Source organism: Drosophila willistoni (assembly GCF_018902025.1).
Source record: "Drosophila willistoni isolate 14030-0811.24 chromosome 2L unlocalized genomic scaffold, UCI_dwil_1.1 Seg196, whole genome shotgun sequence".
NCBI lineage: Eukaryota > Metazoa > Arthropoda > Insecta > Diptera > Drosophilidae > Drosophila > Drosophila willistoni.
This window is the reverse complement of record NW_025814048.1, coordinates 4,665,883-4,684,116: the sequence shown is the minus strand read 5'-3', so window position 1 is coordinate 4,684,116 and position 18,234 is coordinate 4,665,883. Positions and strand designations below refer to the sequence as shown.

Sequence of the window (18,234 nt, the reverse complement as noted above, 5' to 3'; positions counted from 1 at the left end):
AGGCTTTGAAGTTTTACAAGCTAAACATTTTTATTTGTTTGTACAAAGAAATTATTACGTGCTAATTTGACGGTTAATATGCATTTAAGTCTTACTTTAAAGTGGAGTTGAGTGTGGAAAGTTATCTAATCAAGTTTATTATTAAGTTTCAATAGAAAATACTGTTTTAATAATGAAAACATGTCCCAGAAAGGAGGTGATTATTTCGAATGAGTAATATTTCTGTCCTATTGATTGATTACTTTATTCTATACAGTTTCTGTTTCATTTGACTTATTCAAGTTCAAGTACTTTGCCTTTCGTTTTCAACGATTGTTCTGAATGCAAATTTTGCTTCCTCCATTAAGTCTGTACACATTTTCAAGTGAACAAAAGCGTAGTCTTATTTATTAAAAGTTACATATACATGCCTATATGTTACAAGGTAACTCGAGCCCAGTCACCCGCAGGTAATTTCAATAACAAATAATTATTCGAATTTCACCTACAGCAGCCTCTGATAAGGCAATGACGCGCTATACACTGTAAGAAAATTACCTGAATGTTTATGTAATTCTGACGTACAAAAATAAACATTATATAAAATGAATTTCAAGGAACTGATAAACAATATTAAAAAAAAAAACTTGTAGTACATGTAATTTTATGTATGTATAGGTATGTATATAATAAAATGAGTTTTTCCCCAGCTCAAGCTGCTTATCAGCAACAGCAGCCGGGCACCTCTTGAATCCCGCCCGCAGAACGGAGCTCAAACTGATGAATTCCATTTAGTTGCACTTTTAATAGCAAGCCGAGAAGAACAGAGTGTAAAATTGAACTAAACCGAAAACTCTATAAACTTTCATGCAAAATGGAAATTATAGTGAAATTTGTTTGCTTGTTTTTGATGTTTACAATGGTGGAAATGGGTCAGGATGTTAGGCCAGAATTTCCTGAGGATTTTCCTATAAATTCAACAACAACCACGACAACAACAACAACTGAAGCTCCGACTACAAGAACAACAACTAGAGCTATCACTACAACAACTGAAGCTACCACAACTACAACAACCAAATCTCCAACTACAAAAACAACAACAGTTCAATCTACCACAACAACAACTAGGAAATCGCCAATAAGAACAACAACTGAAGCTACCACAACAACTACAACAACTAGGAAATCGCCAACAACAACAACAACAGAACAGCCAACTATAATACAAGATTCAACTGTAGCTTCACCAGTATCAAACGAGATTCCATCCAGTTATTATCCCCAAAATCCGAATCCATGGACACCCTGTTATTTGAAAGAATATGCACAGTTTGCTTATCGAAAACACAGATGTGGAGGTAATTAAATGAATATAAATACCAATTAGTATGAGTCATAAATGTCATAAAAAGGGATGTTACTTTAGCTGGGTAAACTATTTGAAACTTATATTGGAAACAATTCTAACAGTAGCAAAAGCTGTAATCATATGGACGTTGACGCGTTTAATGCGAAGTACGTTGAAGTGGCCCAGACGACACCAGGACATAGCCTGTTTCGCGCAAGCCCACGCAGAGAGCTGTCCTCCTCCCGCCCGACCGACCGTGGGGCGCAGCAAGATCACGTAGACAAATACAAATGAAACGTACAAACAATTAATATATGATTAACTACAGCTAATTAGGAGCTAAATGTGATAGAATAGATGTTTTCAGAAAAGAAAGCGATTTCGATTACGGGATACAGAAGATTGTAATCAAAGCATAGGACTCGAAAAGGTTCTGGCAAAGCATAGTTAGAAATACAGTGATCAGGAGAGTCTATTTCACCTATTAAAAGTTTGTATATAAAGATAGCACCAAGCATTACCCTACGATTAATTAAAGAAGAAAGAATGATTAAAAGAAGCCTACTGGAGTATGATGGCAAATTGACATTGCGATCCCAATTTAGACCGCGAAGAGCAAAAAACAGAAATTGCTTTTAAACACATTTAATTTTACTTTGTGTGCGTCTCATATTGAGGTGGCCATATGCATGCTATGACTAATTAAAAATAGTTTCAGGCTTAGTGTTCTAAAACGGCGTCAAGTCAAAGGAACCCACGAATTGGCCCTAAAAACGATTGATGGGGCCACATTGAAAATTTTTCTTATGTAGTTTATCTTACAATTAGATTTCCTAGATCTACAACTTTATCAAAGAGTAACTATGTATGTCTATCCATAAAGATATTGTCCCTCCAAATATATGGGCATTTTGTTTAAATGTATCTGTTAAAAAAAATCCGAAAGTTGGCATAAATAATACCAACATCCATCAATAAAAGTAAAATGGGAACTATTCCAATGAAGTTTTTAGATCAAGCGTCATTAAGCAAACTTTGAAGGAAATTTAAACAAATTAGAACATTAGCTTAGGTTAGTTAGTACCTTCAATGTAATAATATAGTATACCCTTAAATCATGCTGTACATTTTGCTTAGAATAATTTCCTTTTTTTTGTGCATTTTGTTGATTTTAAGGTATTTCAAGGGTCTTGTAATCCTAAAAGTTAGGCAATATCAAGCAGATGTTTGTCCAAGGAATTCAAAATTAAAATCATTTTGCTTGTGATTCGAGAATTTTGGGTAATGAACAGGTTAGAATTACTTAAACGAAATGATCAAATGCAAAAATTTGCATTAATCGGATATATTAACTCCTTTCTTATATGTTATTAATGATGTTTGGCATATGAGAAACTGTGACTCTTGTTAGAATTGATTCATTTATCTAAATTTTGTGTTGCCATTTTCAGGTTATTCGTATGGACTCGTATTAAGCTGCTATCGATGCTGTTACCATGGCCCAAATGGTTGCTATAAACTTTACGATGGAGCGTGTCAGATGCCGAGCATTTATTCTTATCCAAGTAACTTTTAAATCCAATAAACATACATATATGTATTGTTACAAAAATAAATATCAATCAGTGATTAATCCAAATTGTAGACATTGCCCAAATTTAAGAAGCAATCCTTTAAATGCTGTTGACTTTCACAGAAATCGGGGAAAGGTGGTGCTAACACTTCATACATGATCCTCAATAGATCGATAAACTTATACAATGCCTTGGAGTAGTCACCAGACTCGTATAGACGTTTGCCTGTCCGTGTCATCATTTCCGTGTCCTGCATAACCTTGAGTCCCTTTAGGATATTTGTATTCTCACCGCAAGTCACACATTTCACCATAAAATCATTGCAAGTTGGTGGCACTTCAATCACTGCGGCACAATTGTTCGGAGCCTCGCAACGGAAACGTATAACATCCCGTGGCAAATCCTCGAAGAGTGGCCAATTCTCGAGACAGGCATCGCAACAGCATTCGAACCAATAGAGCTCCTTTAGCCTCGATTGACGTTCCTCGCGCTTGTCCTGCGTATAAATGGGACCATAGTTCTCATTGATGGGCAATCCCGCCTCAATGGGACGCACACTATTGATGTGTATGGTGGAGCCACGGAAATAACGCACTACGCCCGGATCACACGAGTGATTGAAGAGGGCCAAAGTTGGATAAATGGCTCCGCCAATGAATATGGATTTCTCACTCTTTGACGAACTGAATTTATGTAGTTCGGCCACTTCGTGGGTATTGAATTGAATAAACTGTAGACTGCGCAGAATAAGTGAAGTAAGAGCCTGGACATCTTCCTTCTGAGGTTCTTCGCTGCCCAAATAATTGGACGCCCTGAGACACTTGGCCAAAAAGCGAGCCATCAGCACGTGCTGAAAGAAATTTGAGGGCTGTCGCTCTGTTTGATGCCTTTCCAACTGGGCCACGCGACGAAAATCATCTTTGGGCAGACTAAAAAAACTGATTAGCCTTTTTTAACATTTTATTTCCAACTTACCTTATTAATTTCTCCACTGGCAATTCCACATCGATCAAAGGTTTCAAGTCCTTAAAGTAACTCCATGGTTTACTGGCAAATATACGCAGAGCAATATGATTGTTGATCGATGCTCCCGAACGCCAAATTGATGGCAAAATGCCACATTCATATTTATGATATTTATTTGCTGCCAATTGTTGGCATTTCTCAGAGCAATAGACTACATCGGCACAACGGGGACAGGCCACTGGAACCACAGTGCTGAAAGAAGAGAGAAATAGTTATATTTAGCTATTTCAAAAACTCAGATATTGAGAAGGAGCTATTTGTTTCTAGTAAAAACTTTGTAAAATAAAAAGAGGGCTATAACGCGGCTTTCAATTGAAATTATAAATGGATTCAGGAAAATTCGACTTTATTCGGAATGTCAATATTTTGAATAGCTGTCCACTTTTGTCATTTCTTTACATCACTAACTAGTGAGTCTTCAAAGAGGTCGTGCAATTTTGATTATTCCATATACTGACAAAATACCTTCATCTTAATTTTTTTGATCGTACCATCCTCTATATAACCCCTGGTAACTTTTGATATACATATACACTTAAAAATTTGACTTAATTTGGCTTCGGAGTCTGAAAAATTGTCTATCTAAAGGGTAAGGTCGAAAGTCAGTCAATTATAATGAGCTCAAGCCATGTAAAGTAAATTGTATGGTGTTTAAGAAAAAAATTCCTAGAAGGTCTACAAGGTTTAAATAAATTATTTGAGTACTCCATTTCCACACTGATAATAATGCCTGATAATGCTTTGATACTTTTAAAGAAGAAAGAATAAATATTTAAGGTTCATAAGAAAATAACAATTTTCTACAATGTCTCACATATTTTTTACGTATTTACTCTATTTACTGCAAAAATTAAATTTTTTAATTAATATACAAAAATTGTTTTAAAATTGAATTATTTGAAAAAACACAATAACACTGAGAAAAGATTTTACTCAATTTCTTTAAGAAGTATAAAAAAACAGTAGCTTTTTCGAGATGAAGAACAATTTTTTAAAAAGATAAAAAATTATCATGTTTTTAAAATTTACACTAATAAAAAAGACATTTCCAAATTGGTCGCTTCTGAAACCCACTGGATTTATGCCACGAGCGTTTGCCAATTCGGCATTAATTTTAAATATCGTTATAACTTGTCAATCTTATTAAACATCGTCAGTAATTTTTACAATATCCAAAGTCTATATAAGATAAGTTTAAGAATATTGAAGATTCTGAAAAATAGAGGCCAGATAATGTTTCAGAATTCGTACCTATATTGCCTAAGATACATCAACTATTTTTTAGAAAAATACACAACCGCATACGGAGTTTTACCTCTTCCAAAAACTCCTATCTTATGCCACAACCCTCTATATGGGGTTGGTGTCTTGGCTAAGAGCTTACCGCATAAAACAAGCCTCGCAATGGGTCTTGGCATATTTCTCCAATAAGACAGCCACATAGGGTCGCTCCACAAGTAATTCCTGTCCAATTTTCACATCGGCAGCTGCTCGAGCAAAGCGACCTTCTTGTTTGTTTTGATCGATACGCACTAGATCACTAAGGAATTCCTTTTCCTCCTGCAGAGCAGTAGAAGATGCAGATGAAGTTGCCAATTTCTTTTGCTTGGCATCCTGTTTGGCTGTGCGTGGGTCATGCTGCAGCATTTTAATCATGGTCATGGCATCCAGATTGAGTTTAGCTCGCTTATCAGAGCTTAAGGTGGAATCATCCATGGCTGTAATGCATTTCCTGAAAGATGAAATTGGTTTAGCGAGGGGGTAATTAAAGAGAGAAGAGGCGTACCCACTTGAAAGACTCAATGGTGTGTGGATAGTCCTTGAGAGCCATATGGCAACGAGCCTGACGTTCATAGAGTTTGTAAATCAAATCCTTGGGATAGCCAAGATCAATTGAACGTTGAATATCCAATAGGCACTCTCTAAAACGAATAACAAACATTAACTAACTGAAATGAAAACTCCATGGAAAACCTACTTATATTTCTGCAGATGATATAGAGTTGCTGAACGATTGGCCAGAGCTATCCGTACTTCGGGCACCTTATCACTGGGCAAGGTAATATAGTTCCTGGTATAGAGGAGCATGGCTTCCAACCATTTCTTGGCCTTAAAGGCTGCAGTGGCTCTTTCCTTGATCTCAGCTGCCAGTTTCTCATCTTTATTGTGGAATTCTTGGGCAACCTGCAAATCGGCATCACCTTTCTGCACCCATTCCAATTGATCCACATAGGCCACGCGTTCGTCATCACTTTGGCATTTGGATAGCTTGGTTATATCTGATTCACAACTCGATCCTGCTGTCTCCTTTAATTTCAAATAGTATTCGGCAAAGAAACCAGTCGTTTGACTAAGTGGAGTTTTCATTTTAAATCAATTAAATTATGCAAGTTAGCAGCAAAAATATTTCAAAATTTTTAAACTATTTCGAGTGAAAAATGCATTCAGACTAAATGGGAAAAAATATTTTCAAAAAAAAGTATCTACAACGTGTGGTCTATGTCTAAAAAGCTTTTCAGTTCTTTTATTTTTAGAACCAAAGAGAGAGAGAGAGAGTGTGTAGAGAAAGAGAATGAGAATGACAGAGGGAAATTTCTCTTGAAATAAAAGATCGCAGTTACAATCGATGGGAGATATTTGAGTGCCGAAACTAACCCTCAAAATGAAACAAGTTATATGGCACAGTGGGGCTATTCGCCTCTTTAGCTCAGTGGTAGAGCACTGGTCTTGTAAACCAGGGGTCGTGAGTTCAATCCTCACAGGAGGCAAACAAACCGAAAGTAATTTCTTTTTTTCTAAATCTTCTTTTTTGTATTTTTATGTGATTATGAAAATACAAATTTTACATCTCGGATTCATTTGTATTATCACAAATGATATATTTGTTTTTATTACTTTTTCCCATAATAAACAGTTTTATTAAGCAAGTAACCAAAAACTAGATGTCTAGAGGTATAACAAATTCTTGGTTGGTAATGCTTTTATGGTTGTTTTGATATTTTTATGGCCTAGCAAAAAGTATGTTGATTGTGAGAGTCGTACGAAATATTAAACTAAACTAAACTTGTAAAAATTTAACGATGTCTAATTATAATTATAATAATTATTATTCAAAGTAATATGATTAAAAATAATTTATTGTTTGTTGCAGAAAGTTATGGAATTCAAAAATAAATTATATGAAGTATTTGATAGAATGTGTATCAAGTGTAACAAATTAATGTAATATAAAAAAATGATGGGATTTTTTAATCCACGTCAACATTACACAAAAAGGAAAAAATAATTTATATAAATTAAAACATTTTCAAACTAAAAGTAGTCCGTCTGAATAACTACAAATTACATTTTGTAAGTAGTGCAGGGGGTTCAAATATCTAAAAATTAGCATTAAATATAGCCAAATACTTTTAAATTTGGAATTTTTGCAAACAAGAATATGGCAATTTTATTTTCATTTAAAAAAATAAAATGTTAATGTTTTTACTAGCAAAATAACATGAAAAATATATATTTATCTTGTATTTTAGATATATATATGGTATAAAAGTTATCTATTGATTATTATAAGTTTCAATTGTAAGTTTTTTGTTATTTTTGACAACATTCTCCAAAAGTTCGGTATTTAAAAAACGTTTATATGACATTCATATATTGGTAACATAATTCTAGCCACCAGATTTTATTAAAATAATAAATAATTTTATAGGTTTACTAGATTCAAGATCAGAATTAAAAATGAGTATTTGAGTACAAACTATAAGCAAAAAAATATTTTTACGCTTAAAAAAAGAACTAAAAAAAAGAAAAAATTATCATTTAAGAATTTGAGTTTGCCTCCTGTGAGGATTGAACTCACGACCCCTGGTTTACAAGACCAGTGCTCTGCCACTGAGCTAAAGAGGCTTGAGCTACGCTGTTGCCTAAAGCACAATTTGAAGGTGCTGCCATCTGTTGGAGCTTTGGCAATTGACACCCCGCCGCTCACTTATCGAGGGTTGGTTCAATACTTTGCCTACCTTCTTACCTCCCATGACCAATTGTGTATGTTAAAGCGTAAATTTGTACGAAAATAAATATCAACTGTACCTCCAGCATATCAAATTACGTTTTTAACCCAAATGACACAGCCCTTTCGGTATTCACAGTGTTATGCAAATATTCTTGAAACAAATCCATGAAGGGAAAATCTCGAGAGAGAGAGGAGGAACCAAAAAAGGTGCAATGCGTAAATTACAGTGTCAACATTACAACGCCCACTTTATTCCTTTATAGTTCTCTCATTTTATCGGGGTGTCCCGCCGTGAAAATGCATTATAAACAAAGGCTGTGTGGAAAAGCGAAACCGAAACCCAAAACCCGATAACCCGAGAAAACCTCAGCTCAAGGGGGCAGAGAAGAGAGTATGGTAATTTTTGAAAGTTGTAAGTTGTTGAAATCCGTTGCATATATTGACTTTAGCCCAGCAGCAACAACCCCCAGTCGCATAAACTGGACATCGTCATCATCATCATCATCATTAATCTCAACATTTGGAATGGGGTTGGATTTGCTTGATTGTTGTAATCATCAGAGCTCTTACAACTAAAGCCGACAGCTGCCATCACACTTTCCACTTGTAGTACAGTTTGACTATAGTAAAAAGGATGCACAACCTTAAAACTAATCACTGCTCCTGTACCTGATTGAACATTGTCATTCTCATTGTGAATGTCATTGACTTGCCGAGATGTCAATGTTTATGAGCTGTCAACCAAGCGCAAAATATTTATCACTTTTCCTCTCATCATCGAGAGAGAAAGAGAGAGAGGGAGAGGGAGAGAGAAACCTAGAATCCCCAGCAATTTCAGCAGCATCCTTCCTTATCCCGATCATCCCCTAATTGTCAAGCATTGTACTAACCGATTCTCTTTTGGCGAATGCATTTCGAATCTGCTCTATGTCATTCGTTTCTGGTTCAGGTTCATTTATGACCAGTTGCAAACCTAACTCTGACCCCTCAGTTTTTAGCATAGTTATGCAAATTCTTCATGTGGAATAAATGATTACAGGGCTCGAGATCGAAATCGACCTAAACTACCTACCCAGCTAGAAGCAACCACTCCCAATCAGTGCCCAAGCCATGTGCACTCAAGAGTCGACGGTTAATTACAATTTATTTAGTTTCCGTTGCATTTTGCACACAAAAAAAAACAAACTATTGAAAAGAAAAAAACACAACAACCAACAAACAAACAAACTGCAATCGTTGCACTTCCGGTATTCTGTTTTGCCTGTTGCAGAGTTTGTTTTTTTTTTTTTTAGGTTTTTTTCTTAAACTTAATTGGAATTGCACTTAATTCATTCAACTGCAAAGAATTACCGCCAAAATTGCGCTAAACAAACTCATAAAGCCAACAAAATGTCATTTAGTGGGTGGCGCCTTTTGTCTCGCTGACATTTAAAAATGACATAAAAAATAAAAAAATAAACCGATCGTTTTTAGGTTTTTTGTTGTCTCGCCAAAATCTCAATTTAAACTAAACGATTTGTATCAGAAAAGTGGTTGTTGACTGTGTGAAACAAGTTTATCGCTTTTTAAGTTTCAGTTTACTTGAGAGATGTAAATGTTTCTTTTTAAAGTGTGCCACTTAATTAATTTTTGGTATTATTAATTTTCAAGTTGTTTATAATCAGCTAATCAAAAGCCGATGACATTGGACAGAAACTTAAATCTCACATTGATTGGCATATAATAAAATCAATCAATTGGATGGGATAGATATTTGAATGTTTTTGACCACTTAAATTTACATCTTTGGCAAATGGATTAAGCAAATGAGTACAAAAAACTTGTTCATTGGAAGATAAATGTGAGAGTCTTTTTGGCCCAATCCAATTCAATGAATTAATTTTGAAAACTTGTAATCTCACAGATTGTAAGTGGATAAGACTCTAAAATGGCTCATTTTGGGGCTTAAAAATTTTTAATACTTTGTGGAAATATTTAGGGAATAATCCTTTGCCACTAAAATGAAATCCTACAAATATAAAATCAAGTGTCTGCCAATTTTTTTTTGCTAAAATACTGTTTATAATATTAGTTTTAAATATTTTTTATAATTTTTTAAAATGACATAATTTTCTATACTATTATTTGACAATTTTTTGAATTACTTTGATTTATGAGTTATGTTTAATATTAAATACGATTGATTAATGGGTATTAAAATTTGTTGCATTATGCATATCATGTCTGTGTTTTTATTATGATATTAAAGCCTTGACATTTTGTAGATTTGTTTAGTCTGGTTTTTGTTTATATTCTTCCGGTGTAGTATCGAAAACAAAGACTAAATTTTATTTGAGATATATCAAGTTCTATGGACATATCAAATATAAATAAATAATAAACAATCAACAGACTTTATTATGTCTATATTCTTTATGGTGAAGTTTAATTTTGATTTTCAGTTCAGTGAGATATGGAAATTCAAATTGTTAAGTTGTGATATTGTCTTCATCTCTTTAAGTGAAAGTATTATGTTGAAAAATCGATATACTTAGGTCTTACTCAACTTTTGTTTGGTGTATACAATATTCTAGAAGTGATAATGATCTTGTAATTGTGTAATTGTTATAATTTTTAGTATTGTCACTTTTTATATGTCGCAATAGATCAGATTGTTTTGCCGATTGTCCACAGTCAGATTGCAGTCTTTTGTAAAGCAAAAAATCTATTTCCCTTTATATTTGGCAAAAAGGACGAGGATATTAAGGTGAACTTATACTAAGACTGAGGAGCAGCCTTTATGCTAATATGGTGAAAATTAACGAGTTATTAACGATTTATTGAGAAAAGTCGTTCTTTTCAACCGATCTTTTTAATGAGAGCTATATCCGATTCCAGGATGTACGATGCCAGCAGTATAGAGCTATAGAGCTATAGAGCTGCACAGTTTATATACCTTGGATTCATTAAGCTCCCATAAAAATGACTTTTCTCAATAACTTCGTTACTTTCTGAGCTATTGTCGTGAAATTTATACATATAAACAAGTGTGCCATACTTGATCAATATCGGGTGACTATATCATATAGCTCAAGTATGTAAGAACAATCGGTGGTAAACAGTGATCGATAAATTTGTTATTTTTTTCTTCTTATAGAAAACCTTTTCCACTTTGATAGACATGGGTAAGTAAAGATTGCAAGGGTATACTTCGGCGCGGTCGAAGTTAGGCCCTTTGGTTTGTTTTACTGCATATTAACTACATTTACAAACGGGAGTTTTTTATTTGACGCAGAAATTTCGATTATATTACACATTATTAAAGAGAAGAATCAAACCCGAAAACACATAATAACTGATATCAATGTCACTTCAAAAATGGGAAAACTGTGTACCAAAGTAATTCGAATACAACAAACATAACAAGAACAATTTTTAGTTACTTAGAAAACGAAATAAATAAAAATATTTGGGTGTTAAGTCATGGGAATAGAATGAAACGAAGTAGCCCTGCTGCCGCCCAATTCTACAAGGAATCGCCATCTAATAGTCCCTTATCATAAAGTGAAAAGTTAAATATGGTCTGTTCTTGGTCAATCAGAATAAAGAATATTTCTAATAGTCCTTCCCGTAGATTGATTTGAATGATGTTAGTCCTAAAAAAGCAGTCATATATGCCACATTAAATTTAAATAATTTAGTTTCTTTATGGGTATTTAATACCTTCAAAGTTAATGTATGTTTGTATGTGGATTATAGGATAAAGCTGAAATTCACGAAAATTTCCAAGACTGTTCTGAGAAGTTTTTTCCCAGCGAAGAAAAAGGATTCGATTGTCAACTCTTGTTAATCCCTTCTTTTTCCCATTACAAATTTCCCAGTTCAAACAAATTTTCCTATTCCCAGCATGACGAAGAAAATAATAATTTAACTCGTTAAGCAAGCGAACAATTTTTTGATTCAAAAAGATTTCCAATTGTGAATCAATTCACAATAATTTGTACAATTCTTTTTACATTTCCGTTCTTTCCCTTTTTTTTCACCACATGAGCTCGCTTTTCGTCTCTCTTTGATGTGACTAGAGAGGAGGAGAAGCAGAAGAGAAGAGGTTTTACCCCCTCACGGTGAGGTCAAAGACTACAATAACTAACAAAAGCAATAATTTAATTTGATTTTCATTTCATGAGGCAGTTGCGTGAAGTTACTTCAACTCGAAATTAATTAAGTGAGTTAACACAAAAAAAAAAAAAAACAAAACCGAAAAAAGCAAAATGAAAACAAACGAATTATACAAAAGGCCTCATCTATATATGTACTTATATATATGAAAGGAAAGTGCTTGTGTTCAAGTGGAAAACAAAAGCTAAATGAAAACCAACAAAACGAAAAATCATTTTTCAGGGGGGTGGATTTCGAAGTGGCAAATCGTTTGGCAGCTGCTATCGAGGATCGGGATAGCCACGAGCTGTTACAATGTGCATCCTTTGCCCCTTTTTTTTCGTGTCGTTTTTTCTTCTTCTGTTTAGTTGTTGTAACACAGTTACAACCTGAGATTGATGAGGGATGAGCTGAACATGACAGACAAGCAGTGACGAATCGCTGTCTATGCAAAAAAAGAAAAAAACCCAAACCCTAACCCTATAGAGGGGTTCAATTTTCTTTGTTTTTTCCTCTTTCTCTCTCTCTCTCTGCTGTCGCTTGCAATTTTCCACCAAATCAAGCAATTTTTTACCCAAATTTTTGGTTGACAGTTTTGGGAGAGAAAAAAAATTAGTAAAAAAAAAGAAAAAATAAATAGGCATTAAGCAGCTAATAAAGATTTTGATTTTTGTGGTTTTCGTATTACGTTGTGCTCTCTAAGGCGATTTATTAGGTGTCGAAATTTAATTTATTTTCTCTCATTCTCCCTCTCTCTCTCTGTGTCTGTGTCTCACCCCCTAATTCCTTCTCGACTACGATTAACACATGGCCGGCAGCTGTTAATAGACTCAGCACGCGTCTGGCATGGGATCAGGATCAGGATGAGGACGTTGTCTTCCTGCTGCTTCCAGCACATATGGCTCATGGGTCTAATCGATTGATTATTGGCCCTAAAGACACAGGCCAACAATATGCCAAAAAGCAATTCGTTGAAGCGCAAAGATCGTTGAACCATTTTCAACGCTTTGCTGAACTGAAACTGAAACCGAAACCGAAACTGAAAACTTTTCAAAAGATCGAAGAAACCTGCGTTGGTTGGGGGTAATCAAAAAAAAATGCCCATCATCATAATGATGATGATGTGAGGAAAATATTTATATGGATATATATATATATTGTTCATCGAGCATGTCGTTTTACAAACTTGAGATGGGATGAGTGAAAAGCCTAATGGCTCCATCTTGTGTGTGCGTCTGTCTATATCTATATATGTATCGTGGTTTCACTTACAATCAGGTAGAGACAAGCCTGACCTGGCCCTAATTGTCATGGGCCAATGCCCTAATGTTGATTGCCTGACAATGAGTCTTTCCCCATCCCCCACCGCCTTACACTTTTAGGTGTATGTGTGTAATTCATTTCATAAAATTAATATCCGGTCGGATCGGTGTCTTCCGTCTGCCTTCTCCGACCTTGCCGCCACCTCCCTCTCTCGCTCTTTCTTTCTTGCTATCTCTATCTCGTGAAACCATTTCATTTAAAAACAGTTATCAGACAGCAGCAACAACTGTGTCAACATATGTTTGCCATGTCTTTTGTCGTTGTTCTATCTTCAACTTGAGATATAAACTAAAAATTTGTACAGGGGAGAGGGCAGCAGGTTGATGGTGGAAAAAAACTAACTCAATTGTCGTTGAAATTGACTTCTGTGGCGCGCTAAATTTGTCCGCCTCTTTAGCTCAGTGGCAGAGCACTGGTCTTGTAAACCAGGGGTCGTGAGTTCAATCCTCACAGGAGGCAAAAGGCAGACGGGAAGAGATTCCAAAGGTCAACCAAAATTTTTTGCAAATTTCATTTGGAAGAAGTTCTTACAGTTTCGAGTGCTTAAACATGGAACTAATATTTATTTTGCAGGATTTCGGCCATGGAAGGATAAGAATTCGATTGAATATTTTGACCGAAAATTATAAGCCAAAGTTATGGACTGAAGTTTAGGGCAAAAGTATGTATTACTCATTTTAAGTCAAATGAATACCATTTCTAAACATTTTGTGAAAATAAAAAACACCACACACAATAGGCAGAGATCAACTTAGATTTTGAACCCTTTAAAGCATATACAGTGAGCCAAAAAAATATTCGTACACTCACAAAATTATAGTTTTCTGTATAACCCCTTTTTTTTTAATACCAAATAAAAAAATAAACCAGAGGGCCGGGGCTAACTTCGACCGCGTCAAAGTTTGTATAACCTTGCAATTTTTTTGGTAACTTTTTCCTTACCTATAGCCATCAAAGTGGAAAAACGTTTAAGCTAAAAAGGCTAATGTTTCCGAAAGAACGGCCTACATAGGAAATAACGAAGATATTGATCAAAGTCACTGTTTTCCACCGATTGTTCCTATGGGAGCTATATGATATAGTTACCCGATCCTTATCAAATTTGGCACAGTCATTAACAGATATATTAAACTAACAAATGTTTAATTTGAAAGCAATCGCGGCAAAAGTAACGAAGTTATTGACAAAAGTCACTGTTTTCGAAAGATCGTTCCTATGGGAGCTATATGATATAGTCACCCGATCTTGATAAAATTTGGCGTAGTCGTTTATATGTGAAATTAACTCACCAATATTAAATTTCACGACAATAGCTCAGAAAATAACGAAGTTATTAAGAAAAGTCACTGTTCGTGACTTTGCCATTTGTATGGGAGCTATATGATATAGTGATCCGATCCGGCTGAATACGAGATATACAACGCCTGCAGTATATACAAGCCTACATGCAAAATTTCAGCTCTGTAGCTTTAACGGTCTAGGAGGAGTTTGCGTTGATCCAGACGGACGGACGGACGGACAAACGGACGGACATGGCTATTTGAACTCGACTCGTCGTGCTGATCAAGAATATATATACTTTATATGGTCGGAGATGCTTCCTTCTATGCGTTGCACACTTTTGACCAAAATTAATATACCCTTTTTGCAAGGGTATAAAAAATAAACTAAATCTTAAAAAATTCAAGTCCACCTGACAAGGTCCTATAACTTTGCTCCTACAAGTGTTAATATTTCGAATATTTTGTCCACCAATTTTTCATCCCGAATTTTCAGTACTTTCTATAAAGAATAGATTGAGATAAAGGTTTAAAAGGTCATTTTTTGAAAGCAATAATATTATAAAGGTTTTTGGTCTTTCTAAAGTGCAAATATACAACATATGAAATTTGACAAAATATTTTCTTTACTTTTAAATAAAGTAATTAAGATCTCTAATCAGTACAATCATTATATCAAATTTACTTAATGCAACACCAATTTTACATTATTTATGGTGTCAAAAATGCATTTTATCTGCCATTTGGGTGTTTTTGTTGTTATATTTCTTAGTGTAGTCAACACAATTTCCCAACTCATATTGAAGTTGACCAATCGAAACGAGTTTAGTGTAAATCATGTAGAAATTTCTTTCTCCTAAATTAAGAAACTCAGTTGAGCGTCGTTATCTATAACCAATTACCAGGCAATTACCAGCCAAGTGACTTACATATATTTCACATATTTGCTCAAGTGATCCTCCATAAGGAGGAAATACATATACATATATGTAATGTGGCCTCCATTCTGTGTTGCATGAAATTCGGTTAACACCTGCCCTCAATAAGGAAAGAAAAAAAATATAAACTATATATGAGACTCATGTATGTACATATAAGTTCATAGTTCCGCTCTCGTTGCACTTTTAGTTAATTACAAAATTGCATTAGTGACACAGTTTATATACCATGGACACGAACACCTGAGAAACACCTGAGAAGACACAGAGACATAGAGAGAGGGAGAGAAATGGAGGTAAATAGGGAACAAGTGACGGAAATGGCGCGTTGTGTTGGATATATATATTTTTCAGGTAGCAATCGAGTCTTTTATGTGGCATGCCGCATAAATTAGTTTAATTGATCATGGCAGTGGCTACTTCTTTTTGGTATATACAATTTTATAGCCGTCCCTTACATTTCTTCTCCAACACTTTGGCATAAATTAGATGATGCCCCTTTATTTTTTCTGACCCTATGTCCCAATCTTTGTCTGTCTGTCTCTCTCAGTTTCTCAACAATTTCAAGGGTCTTGAATATTTGAAATTTCATATGTGTTTGCTTTTTGGCCTTTGACCCTTGAAATTCTGTGGAAATAGTTGAAAAAGAAAACCCAAATTAAAAAGTATATACACATACATACAAACATATATTGTGTATTTGAGTTTTTCCTGCCCTTTTTGCGGCCTTTTCTTTTCTTCATTTTGTTGGTTTTACACTGCTTTGTGGCCATAAAAAAAAAGTAGCTACAAGTGCCCCTTGAGAATATATTTATCATCCATCCATCCATCCAGTCGAGGAGGAGGAAGTGTAGTTAGGAAAATTGTTGTGGTTAGTTTTGACAGTCTGAGATCACAGTGATCGTGTATCACACACATACATGTACACACACACACAGACACACAGATACTCGAATACCTAACTATCGAAATTCCCCATAGACTCTTCTTTCCAATTTCTATTGTTCTTCAAAATATGCTTATCTAACCAAACGAAAGACTCAAGCCACAAACTTGTCTATGGAAATTATTTCTTTTTAACTGTTTCTTTTTCTATTTTTGTTTGTTTTTGCTTTTTTTTTTGTTTTTGTTTTTGATTTTGTAATAGAGTCTAACGGTCTATGGACATTTCACTAAATATTTCTATAAATTTTTAATGAACCCGCACAATAAGGCCGAAAAATTTTGAATTCATTTTGATTTATATTTATATGGACATAGACACACACATACATACAGACACACACTGGGCATTAGCTAATCGAAATGATTTAATGTTCGAAAGTTAAAGCTGGGCCACTTCACAAAACAAAAAACAACAAAAACCAAAAAAAAGGGAACGCAATTAGGGTGAGAGCGAGGGCGAAACGCGTGTCTGGCAGGCTCCTGGTACTCTACTAAAAATGCTTACCCCTTTTTATACCCTTTTTATGGGAGAGTACATAGACTTTGCTTAGGTGTTAGTAATGCCACAGAATGAAATAAGTTTTGACAATTGTGATATAAAAGAACAATATGAGGCTAAGATTGTTAGCCATACACTTTAAAGTATACTGAAACGTTTTTACTTCAGCTAGGACTATATCTCCATACAAAGATTATACATAGATTATATTTGTACATATATTTTAGATGAACACAATGGCTCTAAAACTTCTTTGATCGGGTAATTCTTTTAAGAAATCTATGAACAAGATTCGATGGAAAGAGTCAATTGGTTTATCTTTAGAAAGCAATTATGTAGGTTGTTTTCCTAGTTTATAGTTTTGGGAAATTTGGTCGTCAACTTATAAAATTATTACACTTATTATAATTATAATTTAGTATAAAGTAAAACACAAGTAAAGTACAATACAATAAGAGCTCTATAAGTAATAATATAAGCTAGTTAGTTTGTATGAATGATATACATGAATTCAATTTTTAGTAATTTTAGCAGAAATGGTCTGTAAATATCGCGAAAAACAAGCCTTTTCTTCGAAGGAGTATTAGTGATTATTATAAATATACCGTTGATAAATATTATATAGTAGCTATAACTAATAAACTTTAAGAGGGTCTAACAATTCAAATGGTCTTGCAATTTCTAACATACATATACAATTTCTGATATATAATAAACATATAATAAAGTTGTATTTCTCTTCTGCAAAATTCATTCAAATATTTTCTAATTTGAAGTTACACAAAAATTTTTTAGTCCTGAATTGTTGTTTTGGCCTACTTTACATAGAAGGAACAAGTCCAATATATTCATTATGTTTACATATTGATGCTTACATTAGATGAAAAGCAATTTTCATGCGAAAAGCTTACTTTTAAATCCAGCATCTAGGTTAGTATTTTGAATGCATTTTAATAAATCGATTTTTTAAAAAGTCCTACAGTGAAAATGAAAGCGAATGCCAAACATTTTGCAGGTATTTTATTATATTTTTACTTTCAAATTTTATTCTGACAATTTTCTCATCTATTCTGGTAATAAATTCTTGACATTTTCCCCAAGGCGGATCAAATTTAGTCAAGATTCTTTCCTTTTTAAAGCTATTACATGGAATTGATGGAATTCATGCTC

General features: G+C 34.2%; 2 protein-coding genes and 3 non-coding genes across 5 annotated transcripts; 3 read left to right on the top strand and 2 right to left on the bottom strand.

The window, feature by feature from the left end:
- The first annotated feature begins 762 nt into the window (after window positions 1-762).
- LOC26530127 (salivary glue protein Sgs-3) lies at window positions 763-2,963 on the top strand. Its single transcript, XM_047010140.1, has 2 exons — window positions 763-1,340; window positions 2,782-2,963. The coding sequence occupies exons 1-2, from the start codon at window positions 854-856 to the stop codon at window positions 2,904-2,906; spliced, it is 612 nt and encodes a 203-aa protein (XP_046866096.1). The 5' UTR covers window positions 763-853; the 3' UTR covers window positions 2,907-2,963.
- On the bottom strand, window positions 2,867-6,297 carry LOC6640645 (SET and MYND domain-containing protein 4). The gene is made up of 5 exons (XM_002063361.2): window positions 5,909-6,297; window positions 5,721-5,852; window positions 5,315-5,662; window positions 3,880-4,122; window positions 2,867-3,833 (listed from the first exon to the last, which is right to left on the bottom strand). Exons 1-5 carry the CDS (start codon window positions 6,295-6,297, stop codon window positions 2,960-2,962), a joined length of 1,986 nt encoding a protein of 661 aa, XP_002063397.1. The 3' UTR covers window positions 2,867-2,959.
- Window positions 6,298-6,626: 329 nt separating this feature from the next.
- Trnat-ugu lies at window positions 6,627-6,698 on the top strand. Its single transcript has one exon. It is a non-coding gene; the product is annotated as a tRNA-Thr (tRNA).
- Window positions 6,699-7,764: 1,066 nt separating this feature from the next.
- Trnat-ugu lies at window positions 7,765-7,836 on the bottom strand. Its single transcript has one exon. It is a non-coding gene; the product is annotated as a tRNA-Thr (tRNA).
- Window positions 7,837-13,789: 5,953 nt separating this feature from the next.
- Window positions 13,790-13,861, top strand: Trnat-ugu. The gene has a single exon. It is a non-coding gene; the product is annotated as a tRNA-Thr (tRNA).
- The last annotated feature ends 4,373 nt before the right edge of the window (window positions 13,862-18,234 follow it).

Coding starts and splice junctions, on each gene's coding strand:
- LOC26530127 (XM_047010140.1), top strand. CDS start 854: ATGGAAATTATAGTGAAATTTGTTTGCTTGTTTTTGATGTTTACAATG. Junction 1,341..2,781: donor TCGAAAACACAGATGTGGAG/GTAATTAAATGA, acceptor TGCCATTTTCAG/GTTATTCGTATGGACTCGTA.
- LOC6640645 (XM_002063361.2), bottom strand. CDS start 6,297: ATGAAAACTCCACTTAGTCAAACGACTGGTTTCTTTGCCGAATACTAT. Junction 5,853..5,908: donor TATCATCTGCAGAAATATAA/GTAGGTTTTCCA, acceptor TATTCGTTTTAG/AGAGTGCCTATTGGATATTC. Junction 3,834..3,879: donor CCAGTGGAGAAATTAATAAG/GTAAGTTGGAAA, acceptor CAGTTTTTTTAG/TCTGCCCAAAGATGATTTTC.